Raw genomic sequence first — 13,407 nt, forward strand, 5'->3', positions numbered from 1 at the left:
TCGTGCACAGCCAAGCCTGGATCCCCGGCACTCCTTTGCGCAGTGCACAACCTTCTGAGTTGTCCTCCGGCGTTGTGGGGCTCCCTTTTGTGACTTCGCGTGGACTCCGGTTCACTTTTCTTGTGCCTGTTAGGGTACTTTTGCGGGTGCTGCCTGCTTCTGTGAGGGCTCCCTGAGTTGCTGGGCGAACCCTCTGTCTCCTCCTCCAAGTGGCGACATCCTGGTCCCTCCTGGGCCACAGCAGCACCCAAAAACCTCTACCGAGACCCTTGCAGCTAGCAAGGCTTGTTTGCTGTCTTTCTGCGTGGGTACACCTCTGCAAGCTTCATCACGACGTGGGACATCAGTCTTCCAAAGGAGAAGTCCCTAGTCCTCTTCTTTCTTGCAGAACTCCAAGCTTCTTCCAACAGGTGGCAGCTTCCTTGTACCCTCAGCTGGCATTTCCTGGGCTCCTGCCCACTGTCAACACTGTCGCGACTATTGGACTTGGTCCCCTTGTCTTACAGGTACTCAGGTCCGGAAATCCACTGTTGCATTGCTGGTGTTTGTTCTTCCTGCAGAATCCCCCTATCACGACTTCTGTGCTCTCTGGGGGTAGTAGGTGCACTTTACACCTACTTTTCAGGGTCTTGGGGTGGGCTATTTTTCTAACCCTCACTGTTTTCTTACAGTCCCAGCGACCCTTGACAAGCTCACATAGGTTTGGGGTCAATTTGTGGTTCGCATTGCACTTTGAGTATATGGTTTGTACACTGTTTGCATTACTTTTCTTGCTATTACTTACCATATCTTGTGTATATAACTTATCCTCATACTGAGGGTACTCACTGAGATACTTTTGGCATATTGTCATAAAAATAAAGTACCTTTTTTATATTTTTATGTGTTTTTAAACCCAAGAACTTTGTAATCAGGTATGCAGATTTTCACGTAAAAATAATAAAATAAAATAAAAATCCAACAGAGCAACTTCAGTTCAGCAACGTTAACCTATGGGAGGAAAACAAGAATACAGTTTTGAAGGCAAATACATGAATTACAAATCCAGTGCTCTGGGGTTTTAGGTCAACACCAGGCAAGATTTAAATCAGTACCAAGAGTGCACCCACAGCGGCACAGGGGCGACCGGGTGCAGAGGTCAAATTCGGAGTCAGGTGCCCAATGTTAACCAATGAAGTCTTGGGGTGAATAAAGATGCGCTGCTCACAGGTGAGTAAAGCAGCATCAGAGGTCAATCTCATGTGGTTGACGTAAGTACACGGGGGCCCCACAAGGTAGCACCAAACTTACATCCTCGGTGCCAACACAGCATTGGGCGCTCAATGTTAACCAGTGAATACTGGGGGTAATCAAACATGTGCTGCTCATAGGTGAGTAAAGCAAAGCCAGGGGTCGTTCTCCTGGGGTTGAGGTAAGCACAGGGATGAGGCATGCCATGAGGCAGCACCAATCTTACACCCTCAGCAGCACTGGGGTGGCAGGGTGCGGAGCGCCAACACTGTGTTGGGCACCCAATGCAAGTCAATGGAGATCAGTTTTGGAAAAAGGCTGCAGGCTCAGGCCAGGAGGCTGAAAGAAGAAACCCTGAAGCTGCCCAGGTAAAGTCTGACACTAGGGACAGACGGTTCAGCTCCCCAAGGCCCAGGGGCTCTGGGTGCAGGGGTGTCCTTTGGCCTTGAGAACATCTTACAGGGCAGGCCACAGTCAAGGGGATTCTTCAGTTTGAGGCTGCAGGCTTTGAGGCAGAGTCCGGCAGAGGTCAGCTCAAAGTGGACTCAATCGCTGGGGAACCTTCACAGGACCAGTGGGCCACTTGGACTCAGGCCGGGGGCGTTGGGTGCAGAGGTGGATCCGGAGGTGGGTTTGCAGTTTATCAGGGCAGAGTTTTTTCTTTTAAAGTTGGTATCTTCTTAAACAGGTCCGCTGTTCTATGGAGATCTTGATCTTTGTCGAAGGCAGGCAGTCCTCCCAAAGCTTGGATGTCACTGGGCTGCAGGACAGGTCGGCTTTTGGCGCTGATTCGTCATGGGCTGCAGTCAGGCTGGTAGGGCTGGGGCCAAGTCAGTTGGTGTCTAATCTTTTCTGCTAATGTGACTCCATAGTGCCTGGCTCTTCTTGGGTCATCAGGAATCCGAGTTCTAGGTTCAGGTGTGCCACCTACATGCTCAATTTATAAGCGTTACAGGGAGTGCCAGGCAGGAGCAGTAGGTTAACCAACCAAACTGATGGGCTTGAAATGGGTGTGATTACAAGCCCATAGAGAGATTACACCAGGGACAGGGCGCTTTGCGCTTTACCCTAACAAGGCAGCCTAGCTACAAAATGTTCTTGCCCCAAGGGGAAGGCAATGCAAGTTGGAGAGAACTGAGAAGATAGAGTCTAACTTTCTCGTTCAGAAGAGGAGTCTGATTTGACTGTTGAGGGAGGCAAGGAAAGATTGGTCCACCCCATTCTTAGATGAGGCTTGCCAAGTTTATGCAAGAGGTGTTCAAAGAATGGTGTTCATACAACAGAAGACAGCACAATTTACAAGTCAATCCATAAAGCACACCTATGCATTATATCCTTTATGCATTTATGAGACATAATAAAGGCAAGGGGCCCAGATTGTCGGAATTAGGCAGAAGTTTGCTGTGGAGAGCGCTAGTAGACGGCAAATTGGGTTACTTTGAATAGTTTAAAATTGCCCTAGGCCACTGTAATTTGGTTTCATTTTTGCTGTTATGTTCTGGATTATATGGCAAACAAGGCATTTAACACATTTCTTCATGTCATGGAATGGAGGCCTACAGGTCACAGACTAGGCTTGCAGTGTCTGCCCAACAAAACACTCACTTACCACTAGTTACGTATGCAAGTTGATTACTTCATGCGGAACAGAAATAACAATATTATATAAGGCACCAAAACTGCACTTCATTCTGAAAAGATATTCATGCCAATATTAAAGTGTGTCCGTACCAATGAAATGCGTGGTTTGATATGCACCTCATTTCCTTCCTTAAAAATCTTTGAAAGTATTTTAAATCCCAAAAGTAAGAAGAGGTCTAACTGGAGAGATTTTAGGAAAGAGGCTAAGTCACTTACATTATCTCTGGGGACTGGAAAAGATGATCAGCACATTTAGTTTGATATTACAACCTCAGCATTACGGACATTAAAGAATTAGAGACAGTAGTCTTTCGATAGATGCATAGTGAACTTTGCTGACAAATGAAAAGTTCAGCAGTTCGCATAAAAACATTTCATGTAGAGCAAATGCTGAACAAGACAAGTAGGAAACTATAAATAAGTTAACAGGGTGAAATAATTCACTTACTTTTTTCCACTTTCATTCGCTTGGACTCCATGAATGCAACATTTAACCTCTGCTCTGTATACTCCTGGAGAAGGTCTTCTCTCGCTGCCAGCATCTTAAGGGGGTTTCTTGAAGCTTGAACTCTACGCATTGGCCTCACTGCACGTTTATGCTCTGCCACAGCGGAAATTAGTCTGAAATGCAAGCACAGGACTTATTAAATAATCGTGTGTGAAAACCATTCTGACCATTTTATCTCAACAGATGACAAATCGAAGTTTAACTGAACGTTATTTATATCTGTACAAAACTCCTCATGTGATAGCTAAGAGAAAGGTCTGGCTAGAGAGGAAAATATTAGGGTCTGCGATTTTTCTGAAATCTGAGGTGAAATGCAGGTACTGGTGGTTCAGAGTTTAAAATGACTCATTAACACAATTGAGTCACAATTTATATTTTACAACAATTTTTAAATAAACCTGCCAAAAGTTTTTGCAGACAGCTCTGAAGCGACAAGCATACAATACTCAACCACTTTTATGTTGTTCCAAAGAAGTTTAATACTCACCAAGAGTTTTGGGGTGGAGGTGTTCCGCCCTACCCTCAAGACAAAATTAAATGAGAAAAACTGATCTGCAGTCCAATTTCACTGAAAAAGACCATAGACTTGAAGGGCAGTTCAAATCTAAAATGCAAATGTACTTTGCAGGTCATTGTTTGAAGCTGTACATAGCATACATTTTCACTTTTGATTATTCTGCAGGCCTGCCTCTACTTAGGATCAGAGCTATATATTTACCTACTTGAGCGGGTAGAGTAGGAAAATTAAGTTGCACAATTCTCTAAAATTGCTGGTATACATCAGCTACCACAGTTTAGAAAGGGTACTTAAATTATATAAAAAAGCACTAATGTTATGCTAAAATATTAGCTTGCAATTATCTGGAAACCGACAGACGTTCTCAACCAGCTTTTTAAATAAACTAAATTATACTAAACAGAAGTTTCTAATTTTCTCCCCTAAATACTAGATGCCCGTTTAGTAAACACATTTCTGTGAAGTACTCATTTGTATCACTGACCCATATGGACTTACATAGCCATGCATCACAATTACGTACCAGGGACAACAACCCTGTGCTCTGTCAGACTGGATTAAAATGCCAGCCAAGATCCAAAACAGCATTGAGTGCATCTGCTCCCTGAAAAAGTATTATAACAGGACACTATGGTTTACGGCCCTAATGCAAACATTCGCTGAAGATCATACAGCTTTACTTCAGGCGAGAACTACATGTGAGAGCTCACACTTAACACGCCCACCGACGTTCATGTGACATTGACCAGACTGTCCCCTTAGCAATGCTAAATCAATAAAATTTTAAAATAAAGTCCCTCAAGTGGTACGGTTAGACAAGCACATAAGACAGTGACAGGATGAGTTCCACGTGGGGAGTCAGGACCACACACTAATGTGTTTTGAGCTGGTGCATATCTTCTAGCACGCTGGAAGATCACTGATGGTCAAGCCATGTACAAAGCTTTGTTACTGAAGCATTTAGTTGGAAAGGTTAGTGCCTTTTTACTCCACAGGGTTGTCTACGAATAGTTTTTAGACAAGGCACTCAAAGTGTAGGCTTCATTTTTATTTTTTTAATAAAGTGAGGTGGGGAGCCGAGCCTGACAAACTCATTAGATGTGTCAATTTAGATGCCACCTGGACAGTTACCCTATGTAATTACTCCCACTACTTTTTCTTTTGGATTCTGTCACTAGGGAAATTCTTCCGATTAGCCAAGCAGGTCAGTTGATTTTAGCATGACCAGGTCAGGTGTTGCTCAGCATTAATCTTTCTAATGCTTCAATTTTCACAAGTTAATTCCAAATATTGCGCCCTTATGCCAATGTGTACTTAGGCGTTTCATATGGTACTTCAATTTTGACCTGTCAGATACACAATCTCTTAGCAACTCAAAGACATTAACAATAACTCGCATCAGCATTAAATGGGAGCATACACAATGGCTGAAAGTCTTTCAGTATACTGCTGTCAGTCAGGTATCCAACTAGAAGAATGCCCTTAAGCCAATAAATTAAGAAAATGTATTTTCTTGGCTATGATAGAGCCTCGAGACATGAAAGCAATCTCGGGCTAAGATCTTTAAAAATAAGTAGGAAAGGGTTATCCCTAGAACATACACATTTGTCCCCCAGTGAGCTGCATTAGATAGGATAAGAAGACTTGACCTAAAGCATCCAGAGTATCTGTTCACTCGTAGATACCTAGTCTACAGATCAGACCTTTCTGCAGAGCTCTATTAAATACCTGGAAATCATTGCAAATTCACTCTTTTAAAGAGATTGGCCCTATACTAGATAGCAATTTGCCTTTAGAGCACATATTATGATATAGCATGGGTGTCTAAAGCAGATTCACAAGTGCCAGATGCACCAAACTTAAAGGGCTGGCATAGACTATGGACTGACTTCCACTTAAACTGTAAACAAATTTCCCTATATGAATCAATGATTCCCACCACACTACAGTTCTAGAACAGCTGCTAGACATAGGTTCCTGGTATCTCCACACCTCATCAAAATGGACAAGAAAGGCTCAGGTGCCACCAGCATTCTTGCTCCTCGCCCACTGCTTAGCCATGGTTAGAGTGCGTGTTATCCCAGGCCACATAGGGAAACTGGGTATGCCCCAACAACCACCCAATGGGCCACCAAAGAACAAGCTTTTCTCTACTGCGGTATCTAACAGAATAGGTCCATGGTAACAATGCCATTTTAGGGCTGACCCCCTCAGTGTGGAGCTACAAACTCTTCAGGGACCTAACATGGCTGCCACTCTACAGCGGAGACAATACAGAAGTGTAAAAAATTGGATTATTTGGGTTGGGTGACGGCCCACCTCAAGAAATAATCACAACTGTTATCAGGGTGAACCCTAAAAGCCACTAAATTAACCAAAGGGGAACCCAAGTAACTATGGCACAGATTAAAGCTATTATGTATGTAGTACCAAAACAGTAATACATTCAAAACTCTCAGGTAATAAAAATCCCAAGCCAAATTAGAAACAAAAGTACAAATGAATAAACAAAAGTACACCAAAATGACAAAAAAAATCCAACAAGGGGAACCACAGATATTAATTTAAAAATGTTTGCGAAGAAATAACACAAAAAAGCAAAGCATCATTAATTGTCCATGGTTGGAGTAGACTGGGACATATACTCTTGGTTTGAGGCAGGCCATAATGGAGCCCTGATGGAAACAAGAGGATTGGCCCCGCTGAAAGGTTTAGGAGCATAAATTTCAAAGTCCTAATTCAAAAAGGGACTTTGCCACTTTTGAGCTGAAAATACCCTCGATGTGGGTCGAAGCTGTAACTGTAGCTGCTGCTGTGGAAGAACAGGCTGAATACTAAAAGCAGGGTGGACCACTAACACCCTGGAGCTTTTCATTTTGTCAATAAATATGTTACATCCCAGTGCTAAAAAGGACTGGGATTTTTTTTTGGGGGGGGGAGATGCAGAGATCTGAGCATGACAAGCTGAAATTCAATGTAATGCTTTGAAACTTCTGATCAGATAGTTTCTGCAGCAGTACTGCTGAGGCTCTGAAGCAAGTTATGCAAAGCTTCCAAACTGTCTTGTTGCCCAAACAACTACAGGAGTGCACTTCTAATTCCACCCAGACCTCAGGTGGGAGACATTTGGAGACCCTCAGGAGACTAGGCAGAGGACCACAGCAAAGCCAAGTCCCAGGCCAGTTTTGCTTGTCAGCCGGGCACTTTTTGAAAAAGGTCTCTTGAAGCTTGCTGTGTTCCCGACACACACCCAGGAGGACAACTAACTGACCCTTGAATTCCACTTTTTTTCTGGGTACAGGAGTAAGCAGTTTGTCTTTCAGAGCTGCTCTCAGGTCAGAAAGAGCTGATCCAGTCCACTTCTGTCCTCGGCAAGTCCAGAAAGTGATGTGGTGCAACATTTATGCCTGGCCAAAAAAAAAAAAAGAAGAGTAGGTGGGGATAAATCCTGGGCACACCCGAACCAATGAGTTAAAAGGTCCTGTAAGCAACCCTAAACCCTTTTTCAACAGTTTGTTTGCCTTACTACAGACGGACGCAAAATGTCATGTGCCAGTGCTTTTCCAAGATGGTGAAACTTTTTGTTCACACTAAACTTCAGCTCTGAAGGATGTGGGTGTGTAGGCAAGTGCAATGAGGTTAATCACCAGTGACACCCCAAATCATACACAAAAATCCAGTTTGAAGCAGGCCCTGTAACCACAACGAGCTAGAAGGGAGATAGATGTCTGGTGGGGCCAAAGGCAGGGACCTAGGGCCCCAAGTCAAGGAAAATAGAAGAATTGTCCTAGAATTCCATTTACTTCCTTTTAAGTATGCCAAAGTATTACATGTTGCACAAACAGACCAGTCAGGCTGATTCAATACTGGTGTCAATAGTATGCCCACAGCCCCCACCCTGAACATTCTGCAGAGCTCAGAGGAGCCATCCCTGCCCATTGAGGTTAACCTATTGTGTAGCTCCTAGGAGGAATTTCACACCTCATTTAAGGCTGACCAAAGGCTGGGGGGTTGGAAAAAGGGCTAATGGCAATTAGCCCCTGGAAGCTAAGGCAGGCAAAGGGTAACTTTCTAAAAATTATTAGTTTTTAAAAACTTAATTTCACCACTGAATTGGGTTTTAATAGCTATTAAAAATAGTGGTTTCATTATTTCCCCCAGCTTCTCACTTCCAGATTTAGCAGCTTTAGCATTTTAATCTGCATTCTGAATTTCTATCTAGGATGGCAAGGCCCTGCAACAGAAAATGCTTTGAGCCTTGTCACTGTAGAGACATGGTGATATTACTTTTCTGCCTGTCCCTCTTTTAAATACCATGCAGACTGCCTTGTGCGCTACAAGGACTACATAGGGGTGACTTACTAATATTTAAAAGGAAGGTCTTTACCTCTCAAAAAAAGGTTATTTTGAGAAGTTGCAATATACGCTTTACACTGCAGCAGTCAGACGACACAAGGTAAGCTTATAGTCCTGGTTGAACTGCCACTCTAGTGGGTGGCACAGTAAGTGATGCAGTCCACAAGTGGCGTTTAACTTCCACCATACCCTGGGTCCATTTATCTACACCATATACTACAGACTTAGAAGTTAAATGTGTCAAGCAGAATAAGCTAAATTAATCAGGTCTTAATGGAGACAGCATACACTTCTGGTTAGCAGGGTAAAGTGCCCAGAGTTCTAAAGTCAGCAAAAAAAGTTTTGAGAAAAAGGATAAACATGTGCAGGGTGGGTAGGAGTTTGGGGGGTGGGGAGGGGAGAGGTGGGTAAGAGGAGGTAACTGGGACCACACATAAAAGGCAGATTTCCTACACAAAGCATCCCCATGCTTTAGTGCACCACTTCATATTCTCAAAGCCTGGTGACAATTTGCATGAAAGTAGAACCAGAGAATGATTCCTCAAGAACTCCTGCCATGACCAAATCGGTCTTTAGACCCACATACAGTGATTCTTCCAGGCAATCTTCAATCGTGGCCATCTGACCACATGGTACTGCAGCTCCACACATCTGCCCGAGTCATTGTATGATCATTATTGATTCATGGTGATATTCACTGGTGAATCAAATGTTTATGCATCTTACAATAATTATACACTATGTATCCACCCATCACTCATCTAACCACACCACAACGTCCGTTGATTACATGGTAGCACTGACTATTTTGGCACATTTTTGCTCATACTTGAGTGCAAGTAGTGTTGGTACGGATAGTTGACACTTCGTTCAAAACAGTGGTGAGTTTGTTCTGGCAATTTGGTATCTGAAACAAAAACTGTGAACAAATAATTTAATTAAGACTACTGGAGGGCTGACCAAACACAAGTGATTTGAGTCTCAAAGTTACTATTCAAAAGGTGCTATTTGCCATTTGAGTATGCACAGCTGACTTGTGAGCAACACAATGTTTCTCAGATGTGTACATAATAGCTCACGGTATTATTGCAGTTTTTCTAGTCTCTCAAAATGGACCCATACAAAGATGTTAGGCACAAACGTTAAAATCCATGTATTGACCAGGTTACTGTGTAGTTGTTTAATTTTCTGTTGTTTCTGGTCTCATTCCTTGCAGCACATTACCCCATTATTGTTCTAGTGACACATTCTGAACCTCTATGCCAGTGCAAAGCAAGGTTAGGGCTATCAAAGCACAGACTTTGGTTAGTGAGCTATTCTTGTGGCAGACTGAGGTAACATTCAAAGCTGTCCAGTCAAGTTTCTTCCAGCTGAAGTTTTCTGCATAACCTGAATCAAACACATAAGGGGTGGGGAGAATTCAAAGGCAATGGAGATCATTAGGAGAGATGAACAGCAGTGGAGGCTGATGGAAGAGGGCGTCTCCAACTATGGTGGCCAATAACTAAAAAAAATGGAGTTACCCCATTGTTTAGCCCACCTTTGCTTGGGATAAAGACAGTGAGCACGGGCTAGGAGAAATGGCAAGGATAAACACAGGGCTCACTACATAATTGACAACCTATTGCTGTCGTACTCTAAAAAGTGTACTTAATGCAAATTCATAGCTGAAAAGAAAATATAAAGGGAAAAGGAAACTCAGGAAGACTTTTCTGCATGCAGTGTAGATTCTCCAGGCAATTGTAGAGTGCCATTTTTCATTCTCAAGTAAAAAAAAAAAATCAATATAAAAAATATCAATTACACAATTTTAAGGACTAAACTAGAAGCTGCAGTGAAAATTCAAAAGTTCTGAAAAGTGCCTTCAGTGACTTCCAAGGATAAAAAGCAGAGTATTCCTACATTGAAGACTACATTAAAAACAGAACACAATTAACAGTCTACATTTAATTACAGACTTGGAAAATATATAGGGAAGAGACGGATAGGACAATTAAATGCAATAAATGAAATCTTTCTAATTCTATGGGAATTGCAGCTCTAACTGAGCACTGGAAAATACATGGGTGCCTATGTCTCTTAACAAACCAGCATTTTTGCAACTGTTCCACTTTAAGGCAACGGGGGTGGGTGTTCATGATTTGTGGAGGCATTGGGGCATGCAAGAATTAACAAAACCTTCAGTGGACAGTTATATGGTCAGCCATTCAACTCTCATACTTATTTTCTCATCTGAGTGCAAAAAACACCATGTAAGGGCATTTCTAGATCAGTAACAAATGCTCTGTTTGATTAAAAGACTTCTCTGGCACAAATGGAAGAGAAGAAAACATACTGTAACAATTTATGTTGGATCGGGTTTTATATTACATCATAGAGGTTTTGCAAACTAGTTTAAATGACATTTTTTTTTTCTTGTAGTAAATACTCTGTTAGATCACATTGAAAGCCTTAAATGTATAAGAAAGCTATACAGGGTGGGAAAAAGGGCAAATTTATGTATAATGATAAAATATTTGGGGTTTACAACAAAGGAAGAAAATTATCATTAAGCAGTCATTCATACAATCCATTTATCACCATCCAAGGAAATGAACTGACCACAAGAGTGTGCCAAAGCAGTATTAATAGCAAGTAAAAAAAATAAAAAGAAAAAAAAAGAAAGAAAATAAAGAAGACAAGCTACAGAACTACCAGCACTGCAAACTGTCTAGTTGTTAGCTATCCCCCAAGCCCATCGCTCAGCGAGAAAAGCCTGGACAGAGTTTACTTTTTTTTTTTTTTATTGGCTGGCGCAACTGAGGTTAGCAAGGAGGCTGTGAGGTCTAAAAACAGTATTTGTTTTCAGATCTACATGCAGCAAACCCACCATAGAATGACTTGGATGGGGAAAAGAAAACTAACATGCACTTGAAGTCATGCAGTCATGAGAGTTGGAGTCAACTATAACAATAGCCTTCACCTGGCATGTCCTGGGCTCTCCATTACGAATATTCAACACATTAAAAGCAATGGTTGTAAGACGGGTGTTTAACTTTGTCAACAAAGATCAAAGTGCTGCATGTTGGACCCATCAGTGGTTAATTGTGAAGCAGCAAACTTCAAGATTTTGTGCATTTTCACTGTGCCTATTGTAAGATGGGACCAGTGCTTCTGATCTTGCGTTTGTACTCAATGTCCTACATAGGGCCGTAAGATAGGGGACAAAGCGCAGCCTAAAGTTCCTCATTTTAAATTTGCCCATTGAAGTGTTAAGGCTTTTCAAGAATTGGGGCCTATACCCTGAAATGGTGTTTTGGTTGAGCTTTGCCTTATTAATTGCCACTTAGACTCGTAGAACTTTAAAAATGCAGATCTTATGAGAATTGTGCTGTCTCCTTTCAGTATTTTGTGTCCAGTGTTAACTCCTGCAGTTTCTCAAGTCACAATATGTAAGAGTGGTGAACACTTCACACAAAGAATATGATCAATATCAGTGACCCTACGAAACTGTTAGTTCATTTTAGGGGATGCTAGAACACAACAGAAGTGCAAGATACTGCAATGCCCATATCCAGAAAGTACAACATTTAATAAATCTAGAAATATAAATAAAGAAAAGCAGTGTGCGAAGACAGACAGAGAAACAACTTTGGAAGAAGTGCGTATTGTGTGACAAGTGTTTGACCACCACTGCAACAAAGGCAAGGCGTCACTGCCTAAGAAGGAATGTTAAAGGTTGCAATACTACAGAGGGACCAATAGAAGGCCTACAATGATGATCTCCTGGATGCCTGCAAGATACCTTTGATGACTAGATGTAAAAAAAAATATATATATATTATTTTCTGCCTCCCCCCTCCACAATCTACTAAGTGAATGTTTTGTTTGCTTTAGTGGTGGAAGTGGTGTACAATCACTTGAGCCACATACAACAGGAGGCACCACACCTTAAAGAAAGGTTAAAGGTAAACAAAAGTAAAAAGATGCAAACAAACCAACCTGTTCCAATATTAAATACATAAGTGTATAATTCAGTTCACTACTCGTATTTAACATATACCTAGTACAACTATTGGCAACCATTTTACAATATTTTATTTTGTGAAAACCAGTTTGTAGTTTGAGGAAAGTGGTATAAACAGACACTCACTTTGGTGCATCAGGGTCAAAGATGGCATCAAAGTCTTCAGCAATCTCCAATGGATGAGGAGGTAAAGGAGACTCCATATTTCGATAGAACCTTGAAAAGGTTTCATCGTCATCTAGCTTCATTACTTCTTTCACAGATTTTGCAGTGACTGTCAAGAGTGTGTCTTGAATCCCAACTGTTGATTGAAAAAAAACGTTCTATCCAGGTTTACATTTTTAATTTCCATTAATCATTAAATTGCACACTTCATATGGGGTGTATTTACAAAAACACATTTAACAGCTTTAAGTCACAAAAATGCTAATTGCACTGAAAAATAAGTACTGCAAAATATCTTGCTAAACAAACTAGAATAAGTACTCGAAAGATAATTTTAAGACCATCAATGACAAAATATGGGTGAGCAGAACAACGTACATTTGCAAAATAGCCAGTCAACACAAAAAGCATTCATTTGCAAACTCCAATATTACCATTCAGATTGCTTCAAGTGATTATTTCCAGTTTATTCATAATCCTTTACCTCATCCCAAAAATGTGCATATTCTCAATTAAAGATTACAGATATCAAGAATTTGGTTGTTAGTGTCCAGACTTGCATTTTCTGAAATAGTTTCCTTGTGTCAATACAGTATTATAGAGGAATAGTGATATAAAAAGGCCGCTCGTCTCAGGTACAGAGTATCTGCACATCTTTAATATGCAAGGGACAGTAACGGCACTTCTGAAAAGCAAATAGAAGCTGTGAGATGGTGAGTGCAAGCACTTCTATTTTTCAATTTCAAGCACTCAGAATAATTATTTAAAAAAAACAGTTACTACTGCATCAGATTATAAAGCAAGATACAACTACCATGCAACTGGATACCAGAATTTAGTCTATCATTTTTTTCACAACACATCTACCTATGTTCTTGCACTGTATAAAGTATTGAAATAGCTGACACTCCTTCACTGGAATCCACCAACTTGCCTATGATGATGAAAAAACAGATTTTTCTGCAGAGGATAAATATTTAAGTT

The 13,407-nt window shown here is 41.3% G+C and overlaps 1 protein-coding gene across 19 annotated transcripts in view; it reads right to left on the reverse strand.

Annotated features, from left to right (window-relative positions):
* The window catches only part of SVIL (supervillin), a 601,346-nt gene that overhangs the window by 150,784 nt on the left and 437,155 nt on the right, over positions 1-13,407 (reverse strand). For all 19 annotated transcript variants that reach the window (XM_069211285.1, XM_069211277.1, XM_069211284.1 and 16 more), the window contains 2 exons: positions 12,385-12,559; positions 3,320-3,492 (listed from right to left, as the gene is read on the reverse strand). In XM_069211285.1, the coding sequence (XP_069067386.1) occupies positions 3,320-3,492; positions 12,385-12,559 (348 nt within the window). The remainder of the gene's footprint in view (positions 1-3,319; positions 3,493-12,384; positions 12,560-13,407) is intronic.

Source organism: Pleurodeles waltl, chromosome 10 (assembly GCF_031143425.1).
Source record: "Pleurodeles waltl isolate 20211129_DDA chromosome 10, aPleWal1.hap1.20221129, whole genome shotgun sequence".
NCBI lineage: Eukaryota > Metazoa > Chordata > Amphibia > Caudata > Salamandridae > Pleurodeles > Pleurodeles waltl.